Below are 16,643 nucleotides of genomic sequence, written 5' to 3' on the forward strand. Positions count from 1 at the left end.
GAGCCGAGCCGAGCTCAGCCGAGCCGGGCCGAGGCTGCCCGGGCCGAGCCCCTGCCGGCCGCGGCGCCCCGCACATGCCCAGTGGTGGGGCGGGCGCCGGTCGTGAGTCAGTGGCGGCGCGGCTGACGGGGCAGGGGCGGGCCCGGCGCGGAGGGCGGCTCGGCCCGGTCCGGCTCGCCCGGGCGATGGCTCAGCGCGGCGGCAGCAGCGGGGGGACGGGCGGGTAGCGGCAGCGGAGACGCGGCGCCGCTGCCCTGCCATTCCCTGCCCGCCGCTGGCCCTTCCTCCGCCCCCTCCCGCGGCCCCCTCCCCCGCGCTCCGGTGCCCGGCTCAGCCGCTGCTCCGGGCAGGGAGGAAGGGCCGGGAGCCACCTCCCGCTGCCCCCCGGCCGCCCCCCTCCCCATGCAGCCCGGCCCGCCGCCGGGAGCCCTCCCCGGGGGGATGTTTCTGCGGCCGCTGCCGGGATAACCGGCGCGCCGCCCGCCCCCGCCCCGGACGGAGGATGCTGCCCGCGCCGTGGCGGGCTCCGACTCGGGCAGCAGCGGCCGCGTCCCCGTCCTCGGCTCCCGGCAGCGCCGCCGGGGAGAGATGACTTCGAGGCACCAGGCGGACTGGATCCCTTACAGGTAGGGGGGACCCCCGCCGGCGGGGCGGCCGGAGGGACCGGGACTGCCCCGCGGCGGAGTCGCGGCCGGAACCCGTGCCTCGGCGGCGGGCCGGGGCGGCCGGACTCTGCCCGGGGTGGCGGCGGGTCCCTCCGGGGAGAACGGGTGACGGCCGGCCCCGTGCCCGCCCCGGCCGCTCTCGGAGCGGGGCCCCGGTGCCGCCTCCCAACTTGGGGCCGGCCCGGCTCCGCGAAGTTCGGGCGCTGGTCTCTGGGGAGAGCCGCGCTCGCCCCGCAGCACCAGAGCCTCCCTCCCTGCCTCCCCCCCCGGCGGCGGCGGGCCGGGCGGCGGCAGGCGGAGCGCTGCGCCCTCGGTGGCGGCCGTCGCCCCGCGGCCGCCGGGACCCCGGCCCCCGGCCCCGCGGGCGCTGCCGGCCGCCCGTCGCCCCTTCCGCTGGGCGCCGGCGGGAGCGGGGCGGGCGCGGGCACGGCCGGAGGTGCCGCCATGGCGGGGAGCGGGATCGCCATGGCAGCGCCCGGCGGGCGGCAGCCATTGGCTCCGCCGTTGCCAGCAGCTACGGGAGCCGCGGCGCGGCGGCTGCTGCCCGGGAGCCGCCGGCGGCCCCGGTCCCGGTGGGGTCGGCCCGGCCCCCGCCTGCCCCGAGCGTTCGGTGTCGGAGCGGGGACGCGGGGGTGGTTTGCGGCTGCCTGGGCGGTGCGAGGAGGGAGGGAGGGGGCGAGCCGGGCGGGACGGGCTGCCGGGCCGGACGGCGGTGAAGCCGCTCCCCGGTGGCGGAGGCGTTACGGGCTGTTCAGCTCTCGTTAAAGCGTCTTTTTCAGACCGAGTTACTGCGGAGGGAGGCCGCGGGCGTGCGGAGAGGTGTCCTGGGTTAGGCGGCAGCGCGTGTTTCTTTCGCTTGTTTGGCTGTGAATCAAACAAGGTAGATACAGTAACGTGCACCTTTTTTTAGACGATCGTGAAACTCAAAATGTTTGCAGAGCGCATTTTACAACAGAGATAGCTGTTGGAGCAGGTCAGTTGTGGTTTGCCCCCTTCTGAATGACAATATTTGCAGCGACCGTATGCCGCAAGGAGTGCAACAGGAACACAAATAAATCGCTCCCTGATACAGAGGAAAAACCCCAACCGATAGCTGCAGAAGTGGAAGTCTGCGGTTTTAATCTGTGCGTGTTAGTTCGAATCAACAGAAGGATCAGAAAGAAAGAGATCTGATTGCAGTGAACCCGAGAATATCGGCACTTTCTCTCCAGTAGCCCTTTCAGACCGTGTGTTTTGAAAAGATGTAAGGAATTGGCAGTAAGGCTTCAGAAATGACTGGCAGATGCATTCTGATGCAATTTGGAGCCTTGTCATGAAGGCAGAAATACCAGCAGAACAGCTGTGCATGGCTCTTCCCAGCAGCAGAGGAACTGTTTCTCCGTTGTCTCTGTGCACGCAAGGCTCTGCCGGGGCCAGTGCCACAAGTTTGCTGAGGGATTTTGTAGCAGTGGCCTTGAAGTGGGAAATAAAACATCTCTTCTGTTTCTGCACAGTGCGGTTCAGAGAAACAAAGGGAGACAAAGCCGTAGATCTTCAGAGAAACGCAGATCTGATGATGCTCGTGTCTTTTCTAATGTAGTACTATTCTTGAACATTAATCGTGTGGTTATGGCCAGAAACTGCTGAGGACTGCCCCAAACCAAAAGGCAAACAAACCAGGCTTCTGCTCTGAAGTGTCTTCGTTTAGGCTGCTAACGTTGAACTCCCTCAAGAAGTTGACTTATTTTTCAGTCTTCAGAGCAAATTCCTGACTTGGAAGGATGCCATTGCAAATCGCGTTGAACTTGCTCGTTTAAAGCACCCTCCAGGATCCCCTAAACATACTCACTCAGGAAACAGTAGTTTCTGAATGCGTGTGTGACTGAGATTACACATAAAAACACTGTATTAGTAAATTAGGTTAAAGTGCCAGTTTGTAGGGGTGAAATACACAGGGAGAGGAAGAGGCCTGATGTGCACCCCTTGGAATAGTTCATCTTCACTCTGAGAGCAAAACGCCCCACGCGTATCTGCTCCGTTGCTTCACATTCCTGTTTGCCGTAGCGAGCTCAGTGGCTGCTGACTCTCAAAGCTCAGAGGCCTGTTCCCCACCTTCTTTATGGCCTGGGTGCCATCTGACAGCCAGCAGTGTCACCGGTGCTGGCGTGGGGGACGCAGCACAGGCCATTGGGCATGCTGAAGTCTGTAAAGACGTACGTGACACAGCCTGAGCCTTGCTGATGCACGCTGTGCTGGAAAATGCTGTGAGTGCTTCTCTGAGCTCGGCAAACTTTCACCTTTGGCACGGACTTTAAAATGGTAGCATGGCTCCTAAATCTGCATTGTTCCTCCTAGCAATCGAACGTACATGCAGCTATACACCTGAAGTAATCCAAGCAGAGAGGTGCTTTTTTCTTTCGTAAAAGGTCATATTTTTGCTTGCAAGTGAGACAGAGGTAATCAGTTCTTCAGTGTGTCATGTACAACTCGTTAAGCAATCCACTGGCATGTCCAAAACTCACAAAAACAGATTATACTTCCACTTTTAAGATGCTGAGAACATTTTGGATGAGTTAATGAAAAATAGTAGGCAATTCTTTCAGTGTCAGTACTAGCTTTTTCATGCTGAGGTGGATAAAAGATTCATATTGTTTTGTTTGTGAGTTTGCAATTTCAGCATTTTGCCCTTAATGTCTTTTCTTCTTTTCTTATGTGTTCTGCTTTTGAAACACTAATAGTCGCAGGATGAGAGGGTTTGAATTCACTAATGTTATGAAATATAATTGAGAAATTACTTTTTAAAAGTAAATATACTGCATTTATTGTCATGAAACTGTTTCATAGATAGAAATTCAAGTATACGATTAAGCACTGATATGAAGCTACATACCAGGTACAATGAGCTAGGAATTGTCCTTTAAATTGACCCATTTTTAGCAATGTTTCCATCTTTTATTATAAAGGATCAAAATAGTTCAGACTCAAGTGAAAAATCAGTTGCAGTTCATATAGCTGCCCCCAGCCGCAAAGGTGGTTTGTGATGGCAGTTAAGGGTAAGATATAGCTGCTTGAGGAATTGTGTTCTCAAATCACAGTGGTGTTTTCCTTTGGTATCCTTCAGCAGTTTCCAGTAGAAAATACAAGGCAGAAGGATCTGGGAATCGCTACAGATTCACAGGAGTTCTTTTTTTATTGTTCAGAAATATGTTTTGGTTTCATGTCTTTTTCCTGAACTCATTTTTAATTTACAGAATTTCTGAAATTAACATACTCACTTTTATTTTATGCTGGTGTGTCTTGAATAAGCACACACGTTCCTCATACCATATAACTACAGTTAAGTGAAACTGTTGCTAGCTCAGATATGAGTATCGATACACTCAGTCACAGTAGGTCCCAGTCCCTATTAGTAGTATTATTATCTGTTCTTATATTTTCACTTGCTTCTTTAACAATAAATCTTAATAGTGCAACTTAAAAAGCTGCATTCATGAGAAATATATAAACACTGTCAGCTGAAAAGCGCAGTCCACATAGGAATAAATTCGCTGCAAGTCCCCAGAGCTCTCTATAAAGCATCTGTGTCGTTCTCCTGAGACTTGGTTTGCGCGGATGAACCTGCCGTCGCCCAAGGGGAACCCCTGAACTGTGCCGCAGGGGGTCTGGCACTTTGCGCGGAGGGTGCTGTCTGAAGCAGACTGCACAGCGCGCGCTTGCAGTGGCATAATACGTGTTGTAATCATATGCGTTATTTTATTTGTGACATTTTTTATTGTGCTCAGTTTTTTGTAGATTTTGGGAATTTGCTCTGAAGTTTTAAGGCTGTGCTTAGATATTGCAGCTATAAACAGTCACTGGTTATTTATTTGCAAAGTGAAGGATTACAGTTGGATGAAAATTGTGGAGCAGAGCTGTGTTGTAAGTTCATGAATCACAGCAATTAGAGCAGATAAGGAGATATCTGAAAGTGTGATGTGTAAACAAGTCCTGGAACAGGAACGGGCTTGAAGACCACGAGTGTCCCACGCTCATTTCTATGCGTTTATTTGAGGTGTTGGGATATTACCTGCCCTTAAGGCTTTGACATTCTTAAGACAGCAGTGCAGGTAGAGTGCTCGCCCCGCTGCAAGGTGCAGTTTGACCGAGTGCATCGCAATGCAGGCAAGCTCGCTCTTGGCTGCCTGCTGTGGGGAATGGCATTGATAATTGATGAGAGCACTGCTTTTGCTAAAGAAAAGGGTACAAAGAGCCTGTCTCCTTTGCTCTAACTTAGTCTGTCTTGTCTCAGGTTATTGTGAAGTATAACATTAGCCTAGTCGTGTGCTTTTAAAACGTTTAAGTTGGAGCTCTCCCTTAATGGGAGTCTGTGCTCTTACATAGGGTGTTCCTGCTGTAGTGCATAGAGATTCCATCTGAGATCAAAGTCCTGTTCTGCCCAGCATCAGTGCTGGGGAGCTGTACAAGCACATCGTCAGAGGCAGTTGCTACCCTGAAGCTGATAGCCTAAATCAACCAGGCAGAAAAGAGAGGCAAGGAAAATGAAGTATCACTTCAGTTTTACCAGTGAGGGAAATAGAGAGACCTGTGGAAGCTGCGGGGAATTGGCTTAAATGGAAGTGGGACAAGGCTCAAGGGAGATGAGCAGCAGAGCTGGGAGTGGAACCCAGTCCTGTGCTTTGCAGTGTGCTGAAGGTGAATGTAAGTAAGGGGCTCAAGGGGCTTTGCCACCTCTTGCAGGGTGTGCTTCAGGCTGAATGACAGAGAAGCAGCTGCCGTGTCCTGTAGGACTGCGACCTCCAACCACCTTTGCAGTATCCACACCCAGATCGAGACTAAAACTCATTTCATAATAGGCCATCGGGTTTCTGGTAGCGACAGTCATTTGCAGGTTTCTGGCAGTGACAGTCACTTACAAGCCATCTGTGCCAGATACGGATCGCAGCTGGAAAGTGGAAATGAAGTGTTAGGTCTCCTCTTGCACTTCCCCGAGTCGGACAGTTTTGACTCTTATGCCTGAGGGGTTTTGGACTTTCCTTAAAGCGGCATCCATTTAGACATGCAAACAGCGCCTTTTCTGGAAGGTGGTACTTTTTATTACTAACTAAAAATTGCCATTCTAGAGAGCAGGATTATTTTCACACTTTCTCCTCGTTCCTCTTCCCTCTCATACTAATAACTTATTTTCTAATTCATGCTTTTCTGTTCTTACTCTTGAAGAACAGATTTCTTTTTGCCATTTTTCCCTACATCTTGCTCTCCTTGCCTTTTTTTTTTTTTGCTTTCTTCTCTCTTTCCCACTTTGATATTATTCATGAAAACAGGATTCTGTCTTGCCAGCTATATGGTATCCTTCTGTGTAAATGTTTTCTCTTTAATTTGTATTTTGTTGCTTGTAACTAAATCCATCCTAACTTCTCACTGTATTAAGTAGTTAGTACGGTTTGCAGTTTTTTTAAAAGCTGAAATTATATATTTTTTTTGCAGATTATTGAGAATTAGGTTTAGTATTTGCAGCAGATTATTCAAAGATTATTGCTTTAAGCATGAATGTTAAAATCAGTGTTTATTTTGTATCTCACTTACTGCTGAAGCTTTTGTTACTGCAGTATTTGAAGGCCAGTAACTGGGATTAGCAGATGCCCTTCTCTGTGATCATGCGAAAGGGTGCTGGTGGGGAACTGTTCTCTCGCAGTTTTGCAGTCTCTTGTATCATGACGTAGTGGCAGGACAATACCAGCAAGTTCTGAGGACACTTGGCCGAGATGATGACGCCTCTCTGGGCTCTGTTATCATTTGTATAATGCTAATAGTATGCAGGTATACAGCAAGACCAGTCTGAAGAATTTTCAGTTTAGAAGATAGGTACAAAAGGGCACAAAATAAAAGCAAGAAGATGAGGGTGATTGTTGGCGTACTTCTTGTTGCTTTCATTTTTGTTACAGGCATGTGATTGGCAACTTCTTTTGAATGTCCTGTTCTTAAGGAAATAGGAAGGGAAGGGATAGTGACTGGACCAGATCAGGAAATGTACTCCCAGAGAAGGGCGTGTAGGGCGTGCAAAGGTAACTATGGGAGAAGGTGGAAAGATCGGAATAATGATTTTGGAACAGGATGAGTACATATGATAAAAGATGAAACCTTTTTTCTTTTTTTTTTTTTTTTGCTTAGTTGTTTGACACTAGCTTATTTTATCTAATACTTGGTGGTAACGTAGCTTTTTTTGCTTTATACACATTCAGTAACCATGGATGTATTGCAGGTCATCTACTGAATGATTTTAGTTTGTGTCTACATTGTGCAGATTTGTGATATTTAGGAAGGTCTTCAAATGCTCAGTTTGCTCTGTATTTAAATTATTTACTAGAGGTGTTTGTATTTTCTTCTTTTACATTAATAAGAAGCTAAAATATATCTTTACTTTCCCTTTCAGTGATGACAGCAGAAGTAGCTTTCATACTTTTGGATTGCTAAGAAGTCAGAGATTACAGATTTATTTATTATTTATCCTTAAAGGGAAACAGTGACTCAATTTAAAACACTTCCTTTGGGGAAATACAGGAGGGCTTTATACAGCAGAGGATAGTAACTGCTTCTGCCAGTACAAGAACTTTGCACATCTTGGATCCTGATCCTGTGCAATCAGGCTACTGTTCTTACACCGTGAGGTAGGGATGCTGGAGAGTCTACCACCACTCTCTGCCTTACATGTAGTTGTGTGGTTGCTTGCAGGAAGCAGTCACAAAGAGGTGCCACAAGAGTCTTTCTATTGACTTACAAGGGAATTGGATTGATGTTTTAGCTAGGGAAATAATGGCAAGCAGTCTATAATACATGAATATGAATGTACGAGCACACTTTGTTTGCGAGTGACATGTTTATCTTGCTCTGTGAAAACACAAGTGCCCGAGTCATTCTTTCATGAACTGAAGTTTTAGCTTGACTACTTGGATGTTTACCAAAATTAAGTTTGAATTGTAGATTTTGGTGGAAACCTCATGGTTCCTGTTGAGATGCATGTTAACACAAGTCTGTGAATATCATAATTTGTAATTAATATAAGTCATTTGACACAGGTAGTGAAACCACAGCATGAAGTTTTTAATGTTAATTTTAATTGTAATCACAGTTCTAACTACCTGCAGGTGAGACATTACAAGATGAAGAAATTCCTTGATTAACTTCAAATTATGAGTAAGTTGGAAATTGTATCTGCAAGTGAAATACAGATATGTCAGTATTTGACCATGTTTAGGGAAGGGATCAAGACAGGTCTGTCTTTCAAATTTGGTTCAGTTTGAAAGCAAAATGAGTGAAGTTAAAGGCTACAACTTTCCATTAACGGTACCCATGTCACAGCAAGAAGCGTAAGGAAAATTGGTCTCTGTTTTTTTCCAGAGCAGGTTGTTGCTAATCGATACTACTACAGCAGCTTTTTCAGTTGTCTGCAGTAAAAAAAAAACCAACCCCCCCCCCCCCAAAAAAAAAACAAACCCATTGCATCATGTTGCAATTCTTACTGCTGAAAATTTGAGGAAATTATTTGATGTATTGTAGAAATTAAAGAATAGATAATTTGTCTGGACAATAACTCAGACTGACTGCTCAGATCAGGTTGAGTGGCAACTGAAAGACTAAGACACTTACTGTACCTTGGAATGCATCCCACTATTTTTGGCAAGTACAAATCCCAAGACTCAAGCCAGAAGTGTAAATTTCCATTAAACAATCTTTTGCACACCTAGAGATTGCATGAGCTCATATATGGCTTCCTAAAGCTTCAGGTTAGTTATATGGGTAAATAATGTATCTTTTGGGACAATGCATCTGTAGAGCTACGTTAAATAATGTTAAAGATGTCTTGCACACCAATGAGTCAGACCTTGATAACTGATCCTTCCAGTTTACTGAATTTTAAATCATGTCACTGACTGTTGCTGCAGATTTAAAAAGTGTGGTCCAAGGTTTTAGAGAAAGTTTTTGTGCTTGCGCTAGAATAACACTAGCGTTGTTGTATTGCCTGTCCTTAAGGCAGAGCTCAGGTGCCTCTGCATATTGCACTGCGTTAAATCTGTGCAGTGATGGAGACACAGAGAACTTTGTAGCTTTGCTTGTGTCAGATTGGTTAAGTTCCTTCCTTCTGTATTTGATCTCCGTGGTATGTCCACACTGCATACTGCAGTGCAGTAGAGAGACACTTGAGCGAGCTGCGTATGAGCTACAGAGATGTGGAAAGCTGTACAACAACATCAAAAAAATCGAAGTAATTTGCTCCTTAGAGGAGCAATGCAGTTCAGTCTGTGAGGAGCTAGGGACTGCCGATAGTTACATTCTTTCCAGTATATGCTTCAGTGGTTTACAGCTAGCTGGGTATCTATCATAGCATAGTTCACAACGTGAATGTAACTTTTAGTTTAAAATTCGTTATTTTGTCTAAACTAAGGATGTTAATTTTGGGCTCTTAAGGGCACTTGCCACCTATGAGTGACCTAATCTGGGCTTTGGCTTTTCAGAATACTCAGATAATTCTTCTTGGATATATGAAAGATATTAATTATAGAATACTGTATTAATACCCAGGGAAACTGGGCCATCGTATGAGTGCAAAAAGATCATGACATTGCTAGAAGTTTGAGGCATCCTGGAAGACGCCTTTTAAATGTTAACTACTTCAAATAATGATACAGTGTAGTTTTCTGGCATTATTGATGCAGCTTCAATTACTTCCTTGGGGCTTGAACATCACTCACGGATTTTAAAGATCAAGAAAAACCAGCACAGGATAAATTTAAATGAAATGAAAGATTCCCGCTTCCACCTTCCCCCTTCCCTTCTTCTGTTCCTTCCCTTTTTCCTGCCTGTTTTGATACTTGGGCATCTTCTGTTATTTATTCATTTCATGCTATATGCTTGAGGCTTTGCCAGGTAGTGGTTGTTCTGAGTAGTATTGAAAGGAAAAAAAATTTCCAATCCCGTGCACCGTGTCAGAATGATTTCCAGATTATCTGATTGGAAAAAATGTGAAATTATGATTGCATGGCATGGAAAGTGGGATATGCAAGCTCAAGTGTTGAAGTCTGCCCTGTGTGTTGTATTCCTTAGGAAGGTATTTCCAGTAACTCAGATGAGTGCCTGGACTTTCAGATTATTTGTTTGTGTGAGCTGGGCCTGTGCTCCTCCCCGAAATTTTATCCTGAAACTCTTGATGTCACTGAGTTTACAAGATCTGGATCTGATAAATTGGTATTCTTTTACAAAGACTTCTGGCAAAAGAATCCAGTGAACTCTGTACTTGGTAAGAAAGATTTTAGGGCTCAGGAAATGAATTTTTCTTACAACAAGTTATAATTTCTGAGAGCCATCATTTCATTGAATTGGTACCAAATAATGTAAGCCATAACAAAAAGTGAAGGCAATTGGGAGCTCGTTGGAAATGACTGTTGAATTGCTGGACTTGCAGTTTATTGATTGTTGCATTCCATTAAAGTATAAAGATTTTGAAACAGAAGATTTAACAACACATGCAGAATAGCTGCATTTTAGCGTTAGGCTGGTATAGGCCTTTCAAAGAATGGAATGTAATGCTACACAGCCTGGAAGAGCCTATGGCTTGATTTTTCAGGAGTGCTTAGGGTCACTCAGATTCTCTGCTCGCATTATTTCCTAACCGTGAGCCTCTCTGAAAATCTGGCGCTTCTGTTGAAAATACTGAATGTGGTGGAGAGAGAAGGGAGGAGAATGACTATTGTGCTGCGCGGTCAAAATGACAAACAGCATATACCACGTTGCGGTTTTTATGTATTCTTTGGCAAGAACAACTCATTCTCATCTGAAAAAGCTTATTCTGGAGAATAACGTAAGATACAGAAGAGGCACAGAAGTTGTCACTGCATTGCATGATGAATTGTAAATACGCCCGATTGACAGTGCAAGGAGTCCTCAAAGTAACTCTCTGCGTTGGGATGAAAATTCAGCCCAAGGGGTTTTACTTTACAGCCAGCTCTGCAATATTGCATTTACTATGGACTTGGATTAATAATGCCAAAGATGACTGCTGATTGCAATAAATGGCAAATAGAAAGATGGTGTCTGCATGATTTTGCTTTTCACTTTGCACGTGATGACTTCTGTCTTGTTGGTAGTTTTTCATCAAAATGGCTACAACAGTGTTTCTGTATTTTTTATTTTCACTCCATTAGAATAGGTCTGTAACTGACAATGATTGATTCACTATTAATAATTTCCAAAGTTATTTACTTTGTGAAATGAAAGATATTTGTTTTCTTTTTACATCACAACATGCCTTCCTCTGTATTCTAATGATACTCAACACTTAAGGGAACCTACTCAGCTTGTTTCTGTGTTTCTTTCTGTTTTCATGTGAGTCCTGCATATCTGGAAGTTTGATCTGTAGTGCTCTGTCCAGTGCACTGTCAAATGGCTGATGCTGGTTTTGGGGAGAATAGTGCATCGGCTGCTGGGAGAGTGCCTGGACATAATACAAGTTGAGTTAAATTTGTCAGTAAGTCAATGGCAATATTTCTTTATAATCTTCCAGCTCTTCTTAAATCTTTTAATAATCTTAAAGCAGATAAATATTTGATCAGGATTTCAGGTCTGCGCTACCATCCAGGAACTATCATCAGAAGTCTTTCTAAAGTAGACTTGAGGTTCAAGCCGAGGTCCTGCTGTCAGCACTTGGGAGCAGATGTGTTCCCTGGGGAGCAGGATGCTTTGCAAGCATGCACAGCTTCAGTGATGTGGGCGAGAAGTCTCTGATCGCCGCTGTGGGCACTGTTGTGAGGCCGGCAGTCCAGAGGAGCACGCTGCATGCTCCCAGTTTGCTGCAGGTGAAGATAAGGACACGTGAACTGGTAGCCGTACAAAGCTACCCCAGAATGGTAAATACTTTTGAATGGTCGCATAGAGGAGGCTGTTGCTGTCTTATGCATTTCTAGCTTGCTTGTGCCAGATGGCTTTCTTTCCATGATTCCTGGTCTGAACTCTTTCCAGTCCTGTTCCACTTTTGGCTAGGTCCTGGCAGAGCAAGGGAATGGAGCCCTCTGAATCTGACAGAAGGAAGCTCAGTGACGTTGCAGGGATGATCCCGCAGACTGAAACGGCTCATCTTGTAACCTTGTGTCCTACAATAAACACAAACTCACAGGTTATGTGTTGAAACACTAGAGCTATGAAAAATGTGCAAATAACAGTGATCACATGCTACATCAATTAGACATTTAGCGCAGTGGGCAATTAGTGTTCAGTAAAGAAACCAAAAGATACACAGTCATATACATTTATCTGAGAGGAGTACAAAAACATCTGCTGGTGTGTGAGTGTTGATTAGACCCAGAGGGGGATCTTATTTTCACTCTTTTGTTTTAATGGTCGAATAGCTAAAATGATACTTTCTACTCTACTCAGATGCATTTGGAAATGTGTTCCCACAGTGCTTGAAGTGGTTTAATTACGTCTGATATGGTTAAAAGGGGTCTCCAGCTTTGTCTGATACAGCTTCCTCTGTCTGAGGGTGCGAGTGCTTGCTTATTATTCCCACTGTTGTCTCCTTTTCCTGGCATGCACCTGGTGGTGTGTGGTGTGGCCGTGGCTCGAGAGCTCGGCGTGACAGGTCCCTCGGTGGTCTGGATGCACCTTGGCGTGGTGCTGCAGTGCACGGCCTGTCTTGCTTCTCACCCTCCCATTTTGTGCTTCAAGGGGAGCTCTGGGAGCCGTTGCAAAGGCAGAGGCATATTACCCCTGCATTACAGATGGGGACACTGCATGTGCAGCCGAAGTGCGGCTTTTCCAGGATAAAAACTCGGTAGTGAGGTCAGGGAAGGAGTTATATTTGCTTTATCTTCCACTTCCATCCTTATTGCCTCTAAAACAGATTCTCTTTTTTTTTATTTCTTTTGTATTTCTGTTTTTTTATAAGAAATCTAAATTAAGGTAGTAAGAACTATGCATATTGATAACTGTAAATGTAACAAATGTATCATGTAGGGGATGTTATCACTTCAGGTGGTCAGAATCATTGCACAACCAAAACAAGTCTTGGTTCTTTGTGAATAATTGGGACAGGATGGTTGCAAGATAAGGGACTCCTGAATAATCCCTTTAGGCACCTGGGCCTTGGGAGAACAGGTATGCAAACTACAGAGATAAGGAGGCTGCAGGATAATCTGAAAACCCCACCGATGATAAGCATTTATTTGGAATGTAATTAATATGTATGTTAACATAGCATAAATAACTAGTAACTGTGTCTCTTCGGTGCACACGTTTGGAGGAGAAATCACTCATGTGCCCGGCGCCACAATAAAGAATACCTGCTTAATAGTCTGCCGACTATGGAGTCTTCAATTCTGGCTTTTCACGGCATCAATATGTAGACAAGAAAAAGTGAACCCAGTAAACTTTCTTCACGGTGTATTGGGGTTGGAAGGGATCTTCTGCAAGAAGTGATCCTAGAAACAGTACAGCTTTTGAAGCCAGAATTCCTATGGCGGCTGTTCATAATGTTTCCCTGTGTGAAACCTTATTATTAATAATAATAATAATAATAATTTAAATAATAATTTACAATGAGGGTGGTGAAACACTGGAACGGGTTGCCCAGAGAGGTAGTGGAGGCCCCATCACTGGAAACATTCAAGACCAGGTTGGACAGGGCTCTGAGCCACCTGATCTAGTTAGCGGTGTCCCTGCTCGCTGCGGGGGGGTTGGACTAGATGACCTCTAGGGGTCCCTTCCGACCCAAAACTTTCTATGGTTCTATGATTCTATAATAATGTTAGTGAGCTGAGCCCAAAACCTTCCTCTCCACAGAGAGGCTTTTTAAGGTCTTTGTCTCTACCCAGCCACCACCTTCAGCATGAAATCTGTTTGACTTAGGAAGATGTACCACTCTTTAATTTTACTTGAAATTAATCACTGAAGGAAAAAAAATTATAGATGTTATGAATGCGTAAGTCTTTCTTCCTTAAGAAACCTGGCAAAACACCCTCATTATATGGATACTGAATTGTCAGTGAAGGAATTTGAAGTTTGAGTGCTCTGGGCAATTTTTGTTACAGAACCCATGTGAATGAGAATTCTTCTTGAAATTTCCAGAGATACACCTGTTCACTGCTTTCTGTCTACCATTCTTACGCAGAAATGTAGCATTAACATACATGTTTCGTATGAGAAAGAGAATAAAACTTAAATACTTCTCTGACAAAGACCTAAATATTTTGAATTTAATTTTACCTGCATGGTATGATTTGCTTCCTGTTCTAGAAAATCAGCAACCAGTCTGATGATCACGTATTTCTATTCACATTTTCCACACATTTTAATGGAAAATGTTTCATAGGAGGGAACTAGCAGGCTTAGAAGTGTGTCTACTGACAAGGCTGTATGTGGCGCTTCAGTCCCCAGTGGAGGTTGCTTTTGCTGCAATTGTTGCTCACAGGCATTCTAGAAGATGAAGTGGAAGAATTAAAATGGCAACTTCAGCCACGTATTTAAAAAATATGAAAAAGATGGTGAAAAGCCCTTTCCTGTAATGATTTGCTACTGTCAGTGAGCTACTTTGCTAATGTCACAGCACTTGAACAGCTCTTCGTTCAATAAAAACCCTTTACATCTTATTCTTCCAGCTTTCGCTTTGCAACAAGTTAAACACAAGCTTAAAGCAGCCTTCTGGCAAATAGGTTTATGTGTTTTACTGTGCTTTCTGTATCCACAAAAAGTGCTGATAAACTTTTCTGTACTGTTTGCCAACACAATCTTTCTTTAGCAGTTGATCTGATCTACTTCAGCTGTGATCTGTTTAGTTACACAAAACCAGAGATGGTTTATCTCTAGACTTTTGAAAAAGACACACTGGAGCAAATGAAATTATACTTGTTTTCTTTGTTGAAAAATGGAAAGCACAAAATCCAAGACCTATAGTATCTTGAATTACCTCAGGACCTGTTCCTGTTATGCTTAAACAGATCTGCTATGAAGAGAGTGGCTCTCATCAGTGTTACCTCTCTAAAGCTTGGCTGGTTTTGAAATTAGAAATGGAGATGGTTTGATACAGACTTCTAAAATTTTATTAGTAAAACATTTGGGATCGGAAACAATTTGCACTTTTTCTGAATACAGAAGTGACATTTGCAAAAATCTAGATTCTGGTTATTCTTTCTATCTTGAAGCTATTTTTGGCAAGTTCTAAACGGGTAGGAAACACTACTTCTCACAATATAATTGAGTGTTGAAGGTTCCCTTAAGCTCCATAGGTTGAATCCACCAATTGAAATTCAGTGTAAGACTATCACTCGTCTTTCCTGTAGAAAACAAAAAAAGGAATAAGAAATTAAAAACCCAAATGCACTGTTACCCAATCTTCTGTATATCTGAATTATGTTTTTAAAAAGAGAGTTTGCCTATTCTATGCAGTAAGTAAAGAGTCAGTAGATTTTTCATATGCTGCTTCTGGCCAGTGAACTTGTCTTTGTCTTTCTGTGGCTTCACAATGTGCCTGAATCTTAAGAGAAAAGAGAAGAAAAAGACAAGGGAAACAATTTTTGTCTTAATTGGTAAATGAACTACAGTTGTTCTCAGTTTCTGTATTTAGCATGAAAACAGCCATTAGAATTGCAGATTTTGCTATCCATTTTGTTTTGAGGAACTGACAAACATACAATTTACAATCCTATATAATTGTAATCTGATTCTAGAGAACAGTAATTTCTACCAATATTAAGAAATATATCATTTGAGTGTAAATTTTCAGTACACTTTGTGCAGGGATTGATGGCACAACCTTAATGAGAATTACACTGCTGAATTCCTTGGATATCACAGTGGTATTGTATTGTCAATCTATTTTGAGAAGTCAAATTATACTGAAAATCTGTAGTAGTATAGGGCTGGCAAAGAATGCTTGTGGGTTTGTATTGTAACTCTTCTTTGGTTTATAAAACGTGGTACCCTATTCACTTAGCAATTGTCACATGGTGAAAGAGAAAAATAATTCTTAACTCGGGTAAGAAGAGTTTAAAAACAGTAGATTGGATAAATACTAAAATCTTCCTTTTTGATCAAATGCGTTTGGATATTTTGTTACAGTTAGGGATGACAGCTGCCTGTCAATTTAAGAAAAAAAAAAACCTAGTCAATACACCTTTTGAAATCTAATTATCTTATGCCTGCTTTATTTTAAAGAAAAGTGTATTTTTTTGCATGTAAAATGTTTGTGCAAATCAACGGTTTACAAAACAATCAGAAAAATCATCTTAGTCTTTTTTTTTTCCCCTTCTTCTTGATTACTGTTTGATGGAACTGGGGAATATTTGACAAGCAGTTTAGAAAACAAAGATAAAAATTAATGATTTGTTATCAGCCCTTTCTTTCGGTGTTCACCGTTTCACACGCTATAAGCTTTTATTTCGCAAATACTTTGCAATTTGAGTGATCCGCTGGCTGAAATGGCAATATTTATCTCCAGCAATAACAAATTTTATTAGTCTTTTCAGGATCAGAACCCTAAAAATTCGGTGGTGTGTGTGTATCAGACCCTATTTTCAGTCTTCTTCAAACGTAGTGGAAATGGTGTTCGAGAGTCTGAAATGTCTTGTATGGGGGACTGATGGAGGCTCTTACACAGTACCACGTGGGCTGCTTACGTGAAGAAGATGTTTTCAAGCCTAGAACAGTAATTTGGAAAAGGTAGGTGCAGTTAGAAATATGAATTAGTTGGGTCATGATAATTAGCTCTTAATTTTCCAGTGATTTGATGGCTGTGTCAACTATAAGCTGTATACTGCAGAGGAGATTTTCAGCGAGAAATCCAAAGCTTTTTGGGGACCTCAGTTCCCAGTTCTCTGAAACCACGAGTCTGGATGCTGACTCCTCTGCCACAGCCTTTCCCACAATTCTCATTTCTTGCGGGCAGCACACATGCTTGCATGTCTCGTACGTGTTTTAGAGCAAAATTTTATGTCTTGAAATGAAGGACAGCTATAT

The 16,643-nt window shown here is 43.8% G+C and overlaps 1 protein-coding gene across 6 annotated transcripts in view; it reads left to right on the plus strand.

Moving 5' to 3' along the window:
* TUB (TUB bipartite transcription factor) overlaps window positions 1–16,643 on the plus strand; it is a 172,042-nt gene that overhangs the window by 81,813 nt on the left and 73,586 nt on the right. Inside the window, exon 1 of one of the 6 annotated variants that reach the window (XM_075427256.1) lies at window positions 179–626. The exons of the other annotated variants lie outside the window; for them this stretch is intronic. Coding sequence (XP_075283371.1) covers window positions 589–626 — 38 coding nt within the window. The 5' untranslated portion in view covers window positions 179–588. Of the gene's footprint in view, window positions 1–178; window positions 627–16,643 lie in introns of those variants that run through there. 6 annotated transcript variants of the gene reach the window in all.

The sequence above is a fragment of the Opisthocomus hoazin genome, chromosome 7 (genome assembly GCF_030867145.1).
Source record: "Opisthocomus hoazin isolate bOpiHoa1 chromosome 7, bOpiHoa1.hap1, whole genome shotgun sequence".
Taxonomy (NCBI): domain Eukaryota; kingdom Metazoa; phylum Chordata; class Aves; order Opisthocomiformes; family Opisthocomidae; genus Opisthocomus; species Opisthocomus hoazin.